We start from the raw sequence: 15805 nt of genomic DNA, 5'->3' as shown, positions 1-15805 counted from the left end.
GCATTAACAACACATTATAATCACATAATAGGCCTGATATTACAAATCATGTAGTCAGTGTCTTCTGTAAGTCAAGAGAAAGTAAATAAATAAAAAAACCTGGTTTTTAGAGAGACTCGGGACTCAATGGTGAGAAAGAAACTGCTGGAGCTGCTTGTAAAAGTAGATGAGCACGTAGGGCTGACATGACAAATGCTAGAAGAAGTTTAAAAGGACACTGCTTTGCATAAAACAACAAGTAAAACCAATCTTACCTTTCCAGGATGTGAATGCATTAATTTCCTTATATTTCAGATTATTTTTTTCATTAATGTTTCATTTCTGATTAAAATTCTGTTCTCTTGGTAATTTCAGATGGCAACCCTATTTGTACCATACACTTTGTGAACATTTAAAAATATTTTTTATCTAAAGAGGTGAAATTGCTTCCTGTGGCTACTCTGACTCAGTGCTTAAGAAACATAATTCCACAGAGCCATTTGTGTTGTAGTACATATCCAAAATAAGAGCTTCCTAAACTTTACAGACTTTAGCAGCTGCATCTGTCACTTCTTACTTCAATAAGTCTGACAGAGTAAAGAAAAGTCTGACAGACTAAAGAATTCAAGACTTTGATTGTGAGTTCAGTGTTCCTTTTATTGGAGAGTAGTATGTTTTGTTCAAGGTCAGCTTCTTGTGCTTAAGGGCTAATGCCCCTATGAAGGAGAAACGTGGATGGGACACAGCTCTGAGAATCAGGTTGCATACTGAGAGGGTGCCTTTGTGTTTATGAATAGCAATTAAGCTTTAAGCAGACAATGGAGAATCAAGTGTGCATTAATTAAAAGTTCACAAGACAAACAAATGTCGATTTCTCTCATCATTGGAAGCCTAGGTTTGTGAGAGTGTGTGTGTGGGTTATGTATGGTAGTTCTGTAAGAGCCATTTTCGGAGCTCTTCTACTGTGAAGAAAAAATGCCCAAAGAGATTCTGCTTGTAGAAGAATGGGATTGTACAAATAAAGCTTTGCTCAATAGCTTTAGCTTCTCAATTTTTCAACATATGTTGAGCTTTGTCCTTTATGTAGCTGTGTATATAACACTGCATATATGTCACTGTACTAAAGCAGTCAATTTCCACAGTATTCTTTCCTCCCCCTTAATATTTGGCTTACTTATCTATGCCAGAATAAATCAATTTTCCAAATGATGTGCATTAGGAATAAAAAGCATTCATAAAGACAGCTTTTGTCTGACTGTATGGATTAACAGTTACAATTGCTGGTGCCTGTGTATGAGCAAAATGTGATCACCGTCTGTGAACCTTTGGTCTTTGATCTGGACATTGTCAACTGTTTGTTTTCCAGTGTTTTGGTAAATAAGATCTGTGTTTCATCTGAGCTTTGGCAGTAGATGCCAAGTAGCCATTTGTAAGAGGAAATATTTTTAGAAGAGTCTGTTGAATGAAAATGAAAAAGATTTCCATTAGGCCGAGTTATAATGTTCCCATAAAAAAGAAAATAATCTTTAAAAATTATCGTGAAGTTCTGTGGAATCATCTCAGAAGGATAAGAGTTCTAAGTAATATTTAGAAAGTTTCTGGCTTCAAATAACTTTAATAATTAAAAACTGCATCTGAAAATACCATACTCTAGATACATTCAGCAAAATTTAATAGCCCTTTTGGAAGTATACTTTCTAAATTGTAACTAAAAATACTCTCTTGTTCTTTGGTGATACATTCTACATAAATCACCTGTAAGGCTTAATATTACTGGGAACATTGTTTAAATAATAAGTGATTTCAGACTTCTTTATTTTTTTGCTTCCTTCATATAATTAAGTAAGGAAAAAGGGAAATGATGAACGGTTAAGTTTACTTTTTTTAAAGTGGATTCAGCTGAGTTTAAGTGCCTGGCAATCAAAGTCAATATGTATCTGTGGTCTAAGTGGGGCTGAACTTCATTTTTGTTGATGGGGCACTTTCATCCTCCATTTCTGATGTTTCATGTTCCTAAGTGAAATTACTTCTTAACACTTTCTTATGCTACTAAAAATAATAGGAGAAACCATTTGTGGTACCGCCATTCAAGCAGATGGACAATTGGAAAGTTAACTTATTTCCTCTTCTGTTTCTGAAATACAGGTGCTAGCAACAGGACTAAGTGCCCTCTATTCATCTTTGCCTACAAAGCTGGAAGAAAAAGGGGAAGAATGGCACTGTCTGATGAAAGATGACTGGCTTTTGTCACCAGCCCTTGTACAATTCATGAATTCCCTTGAATTTTGCAATGCTGTGATACAGGTAACTAAACAGAGTTAGCCTGTTCTTTAGAAGTAGTAGTAAGCTAGATCTCCTGCAGAAGTTTGTAAGTCATAGAGTTTATTTATTTTTGTTAATGGCATGAACTATCAAAGAGTAAAACAAGCTGTGTATAAAATGAATGCCTTGTGCTGTCTGTCCTAGTTATAAGGATGTACTAATATATTTGTGGTTTTCAGGTGCCAAATGTTTCAAATGAAAGTTTGATATTACATTATGTAATTGGGAGCATTTTCTGTTAAAATCAAAAAACAAATGTTTATTGCATTTTAATACCACTGTTGATCCTAGAAGTAAATTGAATGCCTTTACATGTGGGAAAATGTAGGGTTTATATCTCTATTTGTTTAAGCTCTCATAACGGTGTACAAAAGGAAATAGTGAAAATAGTCTGTTTTGCCTGTTAGTGAGTACAACATAAAGAAAGCCTTCCAAGCAGAATTGTTTAGGTCTCCTCCTAGAAGTATAAATCCATTTTTGATTGGCCTGTTTTGAACCTATTCTGTTCTTCTTTTCAGTGCTTTGCTCCCTTACTATTTTTTTCTGATTTAAATGTAAAATGAAATTCTTGTCTTTATATATTGTTTTTAAGGCTTGAATGCTTGATAGAACCCAAATCCAGTATTTCATTAAAACAGGATATAAATTCTACAGAAACTGGATTTGTGTTATTTGAAGAAATGTGCTGGATAAGATTGAAAATTTAGTCACATTTACTGTTAAATAAAAGATATGTTTCAGTGCAGTGCTTGCAAAATACAGTAAAGGAACTGATTGACTATTAAAGCCTTGAACAAGCAAAAATAATAGTAGCTGTCATTGTTCAAATGTACTATACAAGATTTCTTGCATGCATGTTTAAACATGAAGAGGAGGCAATATTAATTTTGGCGTCTAACCAGAGTTATTCTACTGATCTACGTTTGCAGGAGATCATAATTGATACCTTTATTGTAAAAAAATTTATAAAGGGCACTGCAGAAACATTAAAGAACAAATTATTTAAAAAAACACACTATTCAAGTAGATGGAAAATGGTTAAGGATATCAGCTGACATGCCGAAAGAGCAGTTTCTGACTGCTGCTTGATTGTGTCTATATAGTCTTCAGATGACTTGAAAGCTCAGTTACTGTAGGAATTTTTGCTTTGCACATGGACTGGTCTATGCTCATCCAAAAACTTTAGCCAGGGATTAAAAAGGAACAGGGTAGCCAAGCCCTCTTGCCATTTATTACTTTTTCCCTGGATCACAGCATAGGAAGGGCCACTCTTTTTCTTCCTCTTACCAAATTAAAAGTCACAAGTTAAAGGAAGTCTGGTAAGAGTTGCAGGTTGGAGGCCACATACAGGCTGTGTGACACTCCAGTCTCTGTGAGCTTCAAACACAATATATTGGCTTTGAAAGCTTTTGAATGGAGTTTTACTTTTCTTTTAGATACATGAATTGATGTGTTTTCATTGCAAAGACAAAAGGAATGTTTAATTATAAAAATAATTTTCTGGCTTCTAATAATATTTTGGGGTTTTTTGTTTGTTTGTTTGTTTGAAAGCTCTTAAACATCCCATTGAATGAGTTATGCAGGTTTTGTTGTAATTTCTGTTTGTTTTACAGTGACTGGGAGAAGGGCATGTGAACAGTGTATTCTTATTCCATAGCTAGAGAGTGCTTTGTTTTACCTACTCTTGAACAATAGGAAAGCAGCTGTTCTGCGTTTCTTTATTGTAGAAGGACAAGTTAACAATGGCAAATCCACCTTCAAGTGACCCCAACAAGGTTGCAGGAGCTGAATTTAGAATTTCAGATCTTGCTTTGATACATGGCTATATGCGCTTCTCTGTCCATCCATTCATCTTTGTCAGCATGCAGGAAGATTGAAAAGCCACATCTCTGAGTTTGGCAGATTTAGTTTAATTGAAGATGGTATGTGTATTTCTTCGTAGAAGAAACAGTTGTTAAGAACCAGAATCATATCAAATGCTGGTGAGGACAAAGGAATGTCTTATTAAATAGGAAAGTGTTTTGGCAGTGAATAATAGCTTTCTGTGCCCTGTCTTTTAAATCTCACTGGACCTGTTCTGTGTCTTTCTCTCCCCACCCTCTTAGGTGGCACATCCCTTGATACGCAGCCAACTTGTAAATTACATTTACAATGGATTTTTGGTGCCAGTAATGGCTCCTGCGCTCCATAAGGTCAGTGACATCTGCAAGCATGGTACGAAAGAATAACAGGAAAAAGTATTATGGAAGATCTCTGTGTAAAGATACTATCTGATGTAATAATAATAATAATAATAATAATAATAATAATAATACCAGCTGTATTGCCAGTAGTGTCTTTCATGCAATTCAATACTTTTCTAGACTAACTTTCCATCTTTTCATTCTATATACTTTCTTAAGCAATACATAGGTATTTCTGAAAATGTTTAAAATTCTTAAGTGTAATGAAGAACTAAATGTTTACGTTGTTCTAGACCCACATATCATCAAAAAAGCAGTGATATTTTAGACATTTCATCATGGCAGATGTGTTTCCATGAGCATTTTTTTTTCTAAATTAATATTTTTCTAAAGGAAAATAATTAGTCAAGAAATATGCTAGTCTTAGCAAAGTTGCTATTGTTTTGTAGTTCCTTATCATATTAGGTATTTTCCTAGAGTTTTGTACCAGTTTTCTAATGCATTAGAGTGCAATCTATGTTACTTTGAAGAAAAAAATAATACATTTTTTCTTTGAATTTTTGGGTTTATCCTTTGAAAAGTATGTCACCAATGTTAGTAAATTATGTATTTGCTTTTTTTTTGGTTAGACTGCAATAAACAACATTTCCAGCTGTTGCAGACAATGTCAATTATGTCAGTTCTCCATCCCTAAAAGTGTTCAAGGCCAGGTTGGATGGGATGTTGAGCAACCTGGTGTAGTGGAATGGGTCCCTGCCATTGGCAGGGAAGTTGGAACTAGATGATCTTTAAGCTTCCTTCCGACCCAGGTCATTATATGGTTCTGTGATTTTAGGAATTAACAGTGTTCATTGCCCTGTAAAAGAACACTCCTTTTGAGGAGAAAATGTAGGAACAGCTGAGAGTAAAAATCCACAAAAAACTTTCAGAAGCAAACTAAAAACTCACTTTTATGTTTTCCTAATTCTCTCAAAGCCTACCAAGCACAAAGCATTGCAGCAGCATTGCAGCTGTTCCATTTTCTGGAGGACAGTGAAACACCATACCCTGCTTTCTTGTTCACAACTTGTTTCAGTAGCACACACAAATCTTTATGGTAAATAGTCACCAAGAAAGTCATAGGCATGCAGAGTTTTTCCAGTGATTTGGCAGGCCTCAAACACTTGGGAATTGGATGAGGGTTGAAGTAAAATTTGGCTGTGATCCATATCAAGGCTTTAGTCTGTCCTGAGGTAGTTCACCTCCTTACCTGACAGTAATTTTTTCTATTCCTGTGTCTGGACTTAATCCCTTATCAAGACTGGGAATTAGAAGTGAAAAGCCTAACCAGTTTTAGGTCAAGGTTATGGATAATGAGGGAGATATCAGAATGGATTCTAGTCTTAGTGAGTACTATTCTGAAGTGTTTGAGACTAACTTTAGATTGTTTTGAATACTACCATACCTCTGAAAGCCGTTCTTATCAGTCAGTAAGTCTCCTGACTTCCTATTGGGTTGATTACTTCCCTGTTGATGTTAAATAATTTAAAGATGGCTGTTTTGATTCCTTTTTACCTTTGATGAAAATTTGTTTATATACTCTGAAAGTGGGTGAAATCATATTTCTCTTGAAAATGGGGATGTTGGCTGCTAACATAGGTGATTTTCTTAGATCTTTCTTGAACCCTGATATTCTGGTTGGTGCCTTGTTCTTCCAGTTAGCATTAGCATTAATGCTAATTAATGCTTGATTAGCATTTCCTTGATTAGCATCAAAATTTACTTCTTCCTTATTAAAAATTAACTTCTGTTAAACTTCAAATTGTTTTAATGGAGAAGATGGATTGCACCATCTAGTGGATCTGATAAAAGGCTCCCACATCTCTGAGACCAAAACTCTATAGCAAAAGGAATTAAGTAAGTTGAGGCACGTTTGACTTCTTCAGTCTTTCTGTCCTGTGTTCCATGTTAATAACAGGAAATAAATATTTTGCCTTCTTGCTTTTGGGATATATGTCTATGCACTATGATAATTATGCTGCAACAGCTCTTTCATTAAAATTATTTCTAGTTGCCATTGAAAACATTAATGCTAAGGGGAAGAGTGGATTTTGAAAACTGTATCTCCCTTTTGAGGATTTAATGTTGTAATTAACCTTGAGGTTAATAAAAAATTGGAAAGGGCCAAAATGAGAGGCCAGATGTTTCATGACAGTTTTTAAAACAGAAGTTCTTTCATTTAGCACAATACTAAATGTATCTTGGTTTTTTTCTTTTGAACTGACTGAAGTTGGTTTGGTTTAATAAAGTTTACTTGTGGCTGAAGATTTTAGTTTTAATTCAGTCATTCAGTTTGGATTGTTCTGATTCATTCTGGCTTGAGTTCAAATACAGTGTGTAATGGAGCATGGCATAAATACCTGATTAGGAAGACAGATCAGTGCAAGGTTAAAGGGTGGTAAGAAGAGATGATGATAATTACTGGTATATCTTCCTAAGGTGTTTCTATAAATTTTATTTCTAGAATTTAACTGGTATGGAACAGCTGTTTCTGATAATTTTTGGTAATAGGATGGAAGGAAGTCAGTCAGTCTGTCTAGACCTTATGTGGCATACTGGTCTTAACATCCCACATCTAATCTGGTACTCATGGTTCAATCTTAATATAAAAATTGGAAGGGAGATGAGCTTCTGGCTCTGCTTTGGAATGGCTTGGGCAGGCAGACTACTACAAACCTGATCTTTCTGTACTATATTCTAATTTTTCTACAAGAAGTATGTTCTGAGGAAAAAATCTGCTCTGCAGCAAGACACAGACTAGCATTAATTGTCTAAGACAGTTCCTGTCAAGAATGGGATTGGACTAGGTATCTCCAGAGGTTCCTTCCAACCCTAGTTATTCTGTGATTGAGTACTGTGATATCTTTAATGTATGTTGTCACCAGGTCCCCATCTCCATTCCGCAGTGAGCATGCATTTTCATGATCTTTCTTTTGCTGTTGAAGCTCTTCTTCAGCTCCAACTGGGCTTTGGCTTTCCTCATCCTTTCTCTGCATACTCAGGCACTTTTTCCATATTCCTCCTGGGTCACCTTTCCCTGCTTCTGTCTCTTCATGTTTCAGACTTTTTTAGGAGCTCTTAATTCATCCACACAGGCCTCTTACCTCCTTTCCTTCTCTTTTCCCAACTTAAAACATCTGACTATCAAACAAGACTTTTTATTAAAGTAGCATAAATATTTCAGTAAGTAGAATTTAATTAAAAATTGTTTAAAATTTCACTATGCAGTTCAAAACTTCTAAGATATGCTTATATGTGATCTTGAAATGATTATGAAATGATTATGATTTATGGAACCATGTAGTAAGCTCTGCCTTTTAAAAATTTTTGCTGATTGTCTCCCTATAAATACTTACTATGTACACAGTTCACTGTGTGAATGAAACAGTACAAGACCATTGAGGATGGAGATGTTTCTATGAAAAAGTCCGGGGGTGGGCAGACCAGTATATTTTTCCTGGTGTGATTTTTCTGGTTTTATCTTGGGAAGCTAGTATGGTGTTGAAAAAAAGAGTTCTTTAGTTCCGTTTTTTTCCAGTTAAGGAAGTTTCAAATTGATTGGGCAAGCTAGCTAGCTTGAAATAACCTGTTTTTCACAGTGAGCTCTGTGAAGGTTATTTTTGTAGCAGATTAACTGTGATGTGCTTAAATAACCCAAACATTCTCAAGCTTATGACTCCCTAACTTCATTTCTCAAAGATAAGTATCCTAAATATAGCATGTTCTTGTAGCCTAATTTATACCTTGTCTGTCCTAGTCTTGTCACTTTGTGTGGGTTATCCCACCTACATGTGTAAGGAGCGATTGACAAGTATGTTCCTATCTCCAAAGCTGCACATTGCTGAATGGGTTGTCAGAGCCCAGATTTGTATTATGTAGCTGGGCATGTGCATTAACTGGCTGTGCTGGAGAACCCTGCCTTGTCTGTTGGTTATCTGGATGCTATTGTACTTTTTACTCCCTTACTTCTAACACAGGAGTTGCTTGAGGCATCAAAAAGGTGATTCAATTAAACTGTTTGCAGAACAGGGGGGAAGGCATGTCTTTGTGCAAGGTCACAAATTAATTTGAAAACACAGGAATAAAATATTTTGTCTGTAAAGATACAGAGCTAAAGGAAATTTTAATTTGGTAGGTTTTATCCATTATTTTTTTCCAAACCATCTATTCCAAACCATTTATTCTTTCTGGGATTTAGAAAAAAATAAGACTATCTTACAGAAACTGTTCTTAAATTAAGACTGGTAACTTCTGAAGTCAGTTACAATTTGAAATTATACAGCTATGTATGTTCTTCCCTATATTTTGATGAATAGGAAAAAAATACTCAGGAGAATGTATAGTTCTGTTCAGAGAATGGTACAGAGCCATACCACTGGATTCTGTGACATATTTCACTGGCTATTTCCTGCTGCACTTCCAAAACTAACATCGAGCTCTATCAATTTAATACAAGGTCTTCTGGGGCCAGATTATACAAGGGTCTAAGGAATCGAATAAGACTAATTTTCTCCTCAGTTGAAACCTCACTGAAATCCCAGAGTGAATCCAGAATAACTCCACAGAAGTAATTTTTACTGGTTCTGTTAGAGGCTGTATTGCCTTATTTTGGTCTCTATATAGTTGTTAGTAGAGTGTGTTTATTTACCTTATTATTTTAGGTAGTTACAGTGCTTCTGTAGAAATATAAGTGAAATCCTTTTCAGAAGATCTTGAATATGTATATATTTTGCAGTCAAAACCACATGCTAGATAATTAGGAGCCAAACTTTTGTGTTTATAAATATTTTGTTTCCTTTGATACAATTCAGATTGGTTATATACATTCTTTCACTGTAAATGCATGTGATTTCATTTTAGTTTGGCATTCAAAGAATTTGGTTGACACAGGCAGCTATTCAGACCATCGTGAATGTTTACGTAATTTGTGGTACTTCAATTTATTGAAGAAAGCACTAAAATCTGACAAATTATATGATAAAAGCAAATTTTTAATGTCAGCATTTACTCTTCTACTACATGGCATTTAATTGCTAACTATGATCTAATTATTTTTATATTTGGAAGGCTTGTTTTCATATGAATAGGCTTGGTTTACTCTGAATAATGGAAAATTGTACCAGTTTTTTGACGTAAAACATTGCTGTTGGCCAAGTGAATGGAATTGCTCTACAGAGGTGCTGGCACAGTCCTGTCAAATAAGCTCTGTCAAATGGACCTCAAGTCTATGCACACTAACCCATCCAAAAACAAAAGCCTCTGACATGGTGTGCTACTGTGATAATTCAATAATACTTGCTTGATGATTACACAGCTCAGCTAGGGGGAAATGACCTGTAAATTATACTCTACAGATTAGAAGGAGCATCTTTATAAATATCCTACAAGACTGTCAGTTCCCATTTAGGAATAATACCATCCTTCACCTTACTAAAAAGCTTTTGGACAGCTTCTATACAAACGTGTAAACCAAGTGTCACTGGAAAACTTTGAATAGCCTTGTGTTTTGCAGAAGCCCATTAACAGCTGCAAAACTTAATTTTACCAGCTATGGTGTGGATATATGTAAAGATGCCTCTCACTACTTGCTTCAGCTATGCAGTTCAATTGAATTTTAACCTGGTATAAACGGAAGTATTTTATAAACATAAGCTGAAACAGTTTGGGCTTTCTGGTTCCCCCAGAGGGCAAACATCCTCTGTCCCTCACCCTGCTTGTCCCACTCTTTTGCCAGGACAGCTGAAATCAGTTTCATACCTGAAACTGATTGAGGTTAAAACTCACTTTTACTTCTGGATAGTTTTAATCTGAATCAATTTCCTGATCCAATTCATTGTGCAGCATGAACCCTTCTGCCTGGATAAGTAGGGGGCAAGAAGCTGAAAATTAATAGAAGAGACTGGAAATGGTTGGATTTTTTTTTTATCAGTGAGGTGAACTTATTCAGGTTAAAACTGCTTGTGGATGGATATAGAGGATAAGTTCAAAGAAGAATGATCGTGGTCTTTTCATGGGCAATATGATGTCCTTGTAAGAAGGGATATGTGATGGAAAGGAGGCATCACATAGGCATATTCATGTAAGTGGGCATGAAGCTGTAAATTAGAAAATATATGTGTGATTCCCAAGGGAAGATGGCCAGTAGTAAAGAATCCATGTGATTGGCCTAACACAGTGAGTGTAATATATTAAACTGAACTTGCAATGACAGTAATTTCTAGCTCTTTGCTATTACTTGGCAGAGTAACTTGTAAAAGCTGTATCCGTTTACAGTGTTCTGCCTCACCATCTAATCAGTCATCAGAGGAGGCAAGGAAAGATTTGCTGAAAATTATTACATAATTATAGAAGGGTATTACATGGCTAAAAGTGGTCTTGTCTTTTCAATCATCTCCAGTCAAGTATCTCTCTGGCCATGAAGACTCTCAGCTAGTCCTTTTTGTTGCAGTTTATGTCTCACAAAACGATCTGTAACAGCTGATTTTGTATAGAAAAACATAGGAAGTGTTTTAAATGGTATTTTTAGATAGACACTTCATATTTATATTGAAAAAAAAATCCAGCAACTTCTAGTTGTTATGTTTGTGGGTAATCAAAATAAAAATTGTAGAGTAGTGGTCTGATTAGTGTAATGGAAATGAGTTTTGGTGTTGTTGTTTTTTATTTTTAATCCTGTAGTTTTATTTTAAGAGCAGAGATATCCCTGGTCTCTGCCCATTATCAGGAAGGATCTAATGCAAGGGATGCTACTGGTGGGTTTCTATTTTTGCTCTTGAGGAAGTGGTGGATTTTATTATTGCTGAAATACCTTTATAAGAAAGGTATTATCAGAATATAGCTTGACATTTATAAAAAATTAATAAAAAATTTTATCAAAAACAAACTTGAAATTTAATTACTTAAGAAAGGGTTTTTCTAGAAACCCCTGTCTTGATTCTATTAGTCTCTCTTTGTTACAGTATTTTTCTTGACATTTGAATTATCAAAGGTGGAGAATTTTCAAATTAAATATATGATTTTTGTACGTTTTGGCTTGTTGTTTATCATCTTTTCAAAGATGTTCATTTCTGAGGGCTAGTAACTAAAAGCTTACTTGGGGAAATGATACTGTGATCAATGTTTACAATAACAGTTTTTATAGAACTGCCTCAGGATTTGACTGTAGTGGACATACTTGACATGGGTAGCACCTGTTTAGTTCTCTAAGAAAGTTTGTTCTTTTGTTGTTTATCTGAGTACTGATTTGAATTTATTAGAAATGATTTCCCTCTTCCCCCAAATCTCTCACGAGACATTTGTTTAAAAAGAGACAGCCAGCAGGTAGACTGAATGAAGCTTAATAGCATGGCTTTGGTATTGTAGAAAACAGAAATCTTCAATAATAACTGCACAAATTGAACCAGTCTCACTTTCAACACTCCATGTTTTATGTATGATGCAGTCTGTAGAGAAGGTGTGCAGAGTTAAAAGGATTTTTGCCAGGGCTGGGTTTAACCTCATCTAACTGATTTCTCCAGCGTCTTTCTCTAGTTAATTGCAAAAAGAGTCAGCTCTCCAGAGGCTCAATCAGAGCAGACTAATATATTCCATAGAGTAAAAGGAAAATTAGCCGCGTGGAGTTAAAATTAGCTTTCTTGAATACTTCTCTAGGTGCCTTGAATCTTCAGAAGTTACACTCACCATCAGATATGCTAAAAGGGAGAAGCAAACACAGAATGCAAGATGGCAAAATAACATACAGTAATTGTAAAAGCACAGACATCTGTTTGACAGGTTAATTGATCTTTTTCCTGAGCTGCATACCTGGCTTGCAGTTAAGTGCCCAACAGCAATATTTTTGTTTGATTTGCCCTGGCAAGGAAGCAGAAGGTTGGTCTCCTTGCTAGTTTGTAGGGATAAGTTGCACACAAAGGCACACTGAGGGAACACTAGAACTTCTAGAACATGACAGCATAAAAATTGCTTGTGCAACTTTAACATGCCTGCTTTGAGTGTTGCACAGTGACCCTGAAAAATAGACCCTAGCTTCATTTATTGAGGAAATTTGGAGTGTGGTAGATAAGGCAGTGTGTTTTCACTAAAAATTGAAAGATATTCTGACAAATCCATTTAAATATTGACAAAACTTAGTCATCTTGTCTCTTTCTTGGAAAATGGTTAGTCAGATTCACCAACTTTTTTCCCAGGAAGAAAGAAAAATTTGATACCCTTCAAAAAACCTTGGTATAATTTGATATCCTTCAAAAACCCCCTCATTAAAAAAAATAGGATTTAACAAGATTACAAGTAACTCCTTTATGAACTATTAGGGCTTCATTAATCATCGGTGAGTTCTAGCTCTGCTTAGTGGTATCAGTGAAGTGTTGCCTATTAAACATTACTTCATTTTTTGTCTAGAGCCCAAGCTGTTAGGAGCACTGAACATGCTCTCAGAATGTAACATTTCTTTTCTAAGCCACTCTCCAGCTCTCCTTAGAAGGCTTTCTTCTGCTGCTGCTTTTTGTTTCATTCGTGGTATGCACTTTGAAAAGCTTGTGAGTTTCTCTCACGGGTAGAAATTGTAGGATGAGTGGTCCAAAGAGTGTGGGTTTTAGAAAAAGGTCACTGCCCTTATGAATCTGCTGGCTTTTCTTGCTTTCATGTACAGCTGCAGTATTTGATACATATACATTCTGTCAGCAAACATTGGTGAAACTGCCAGCCAAGAACGTGCTTCTTTTTCCCCATAAAGGATGAAGAAGTGACATGGAGATGTAACGATGCATTACTTTTGTCTGGCCTTTCCTTGGCAGAGAGTTTAAGCTTGTCCATGAACTGTGGTGTCATAATGATGTCACATGATGGATTTCTTGGGCTTTGCTTTTTACCACTCACTGCAATAAAACAAAAAAAGGCAAGAAAAGACAGTTCTTAGGACAACAGACACTTTCACCAGAAGGCTATTTATTCCTTTTTACACACAACTCTCCAAATCTATTCCAAGAAAAAAAGGTTTCTGATTAGAGCTGGGCTGCTCCTATTTCCTGATGAAAAATTTGACTGTTGCTACTTCACTGGTGCTTTGTTTCTAATACCAAAATGAGCTAGCATCCTACTGTATTAATGATGGTGTAGCTGAATATTAGAATAAAGCCTCAGACTGAGAGTGATACAATGCCATTAGCTTTAGAGCTTCTCTCTCCATAAGGTCTGCAGGCTGTGTACCCCATTCCTATGTTCTGCGTAACCACCCAGAAGCAGCTTGTGATCTTAAATGCTTTAAAGAGAATGTTTGCATCATGACATTACTTGTGTACATGGCTAACATGCAGCATAATGGAACAGGGATTTTAATATTTACAGCATGTTACGTAAATGTTGCCCTTCTGAGTATTTTCTAAATCCTCTTAGGTCTTAAATTACAGCTTTGATTTTTTTTTTTAATAAAATCAGTCTTTTCATTTATCCATCCAGCTAAGTTTAGTAAACAAAAGATGTTTAATACTTCCTTTCATATAGACAGATTCTTCTTTTTAAGCTTATTAGATCCCTGGGTAGCTATTTAAAAAATGCTGACTTTGCAAGAGCAGTACATGGTGCAGAGGTGGGCTTTGGAATGTTCTGTGCTTTGCCAGTGTGTTCTGTGAATAGATAATCTCCAAGGGATTGCAATAAGCAGAGAAGCGTGGGTTATGGTATGCAAATGTCACATGGATCATGAATTCTATTTTGATCTACTAGTAGTCAGTAGTGAAGATTTTGGGCTGGGCTTTATGTGTGAACATATTTGTATATATACTCCTTCTAAAAATTGAGTAAAATGAGAAATTGTGCTGTGGCAAAATAAAAAGAAGGAAAATAATGGCAAAATAAAAAGAAGGAAAATAATGACAAAATTCAGGATATCTATGGGAATTTTCTCTTTAAAGCTACACGACATGACTTTGTGCTTTGTACTGTGCTTTGATTCTGCTCTGACATTTTATTTTTAGTGAAGTGGTAGATGCAGGCATTCACAACGTCTGAAAATGCTTCTGAGGGACAGCAGAAGTGTGATGCAAAGGAGATGACATGGGCAGAAAAGTGTTGGGGATCTTCTAGCATGATTTGGTCCTTTGATTTTCACTATGTGTGAGGTCTGGGGCTGTCAGTATGACAGAGGATGTTTTTCCTGGGGATGCAAGACAGGTAGCAAATGTGTTCAAAATGCTTGCAAGGCAAGTTTAAGAGGGAAGTCTCAGTGTTTTTGTGGCAGTGTAATGGATGGAGAGCTTTGCTGGGATGTACCTTTGCAGAGGATGGGTGGGTGGATATTTTGTGTGTGCGGTATGTTTGTGTTTGCAGTATTTGCATTACTTTTGCTTATAGGTAACTGTGGAGGAAGTGATGACTACGACTGCATACCTGGATCTCTTCTTGCGCAGCGTTTCAGAGCCAGCTCTCCTCAAGATTTTCCTCCGCTTTATTTTGCTTCACCGACACGAGAATGTTCATATCCTGGATACACTTACCAGCAGAATCAACACACCATTCCAGGTAAGACAAGCAGAAAGAACGTTCAGGAACTCATTGTGGATGTAGGTTCACTGTTTAAGTGGGAGATTTCATATATTACAGTTGGGTACTTGTTTAGCTAGAAATTTTCTCCCCTCCACCCAATGGTATGATTTTTCCACCCTCTCAATTTTGTGTGTGTGTGTGTTTTGATATATAGCAACCACTATACAAAGCTAATAAACCTGTGAGGTTGTTTCACATATATAGGAAATGGGATAGATGTAATGAAAGCTTCTGAAGTCTGAATCCTGTTGGAAGATAAAATGTACATTTGGAGGCATTTTTATTTTGACCTGGATTAGTGCTAGGGAGATAACTCTCCCCGGGTCTTATAAATATACTTGTGGTGAGGAGCATTTTTGATCTTTGGAGTTTTGCCAAGCAACAAACATTTTTAAATAGTCTGTCTGGGGAAACAATGGGAGCCCTCTAAGGAAGTCTCCAAATGGATCCCAGTTGTTAACTGCGATATCACTGATGTGTTTGTCACGAATCTATAGTCTCTATTTCTGTAGCATGTTTACTTAACTATGATGTTGCCTGCTTTATTTGATTAAAAGCACATGCTTTCTTGTTCAAGTGATGAAGCTCCTGCCACCTTCTCTTTGCCTTCATTCCCTTGTGCAGTAGGGCTTATCTCAGGTTTGTGGTGAGCCCCTTCTCAGCCTAGGCACAGTGCAGCACAGTGGCTGGAGGGCTGCCTTCCAGAGAGGGAGTAGTTACCTTTGCCAGCAGTTGGATCTTCT

General features: G+C 36.1%; 1 protein-coding gene across 6 annotated transcripts in view; it reads left to right on the top strand.

Moving 5' to 3' along the window:
• FHIP1A (FHF complex subunit HOOK interacting protein 1A) overlaps window positions 1-15805 on the top strand; it is an 89339-nt gene that overhangs the window by 48975 nt on the left and 24559 nt on the right. For all 6 annotated transcript variants that reach the window (XM_021530204.3, XM_021530203.3, XM_021530205.3 and 3 more), the window contains 3 exons: window positions 2125-2283; window positions 4407-4493; window positions 14871-15038. In XM_021530204.3, the coding sequence (XP_021385879.2) occupies window positions 2125-2283; window positions 4407-4493; window positions 14871-15038 (414 nt within the window). The remainder of the gene's footprint in view (window positions 1-2124; window positions 2284-4406; window positions 4494-14870; window positions 15039-15805) is intronic.

Source organism: Lonchura striata, chromosome 4, assembly GCF_046129695.1.
Source record: "Lonchura striata isolate bLonStr1 chromosome 4, bLonStr1.mat, whole genome shotgun sequence".
Lineage (NCBI taxonomy): Eukaryota > Metazoa > Chordata > Aves > Passeriformes > Estrildidae > Lonchura > Lonchura striata.
The sequence above is the reverse complement of the archived record's forward strand: the minus strand, read 5'-3'. Positions and strand labels throughout refer to the sequence as shown.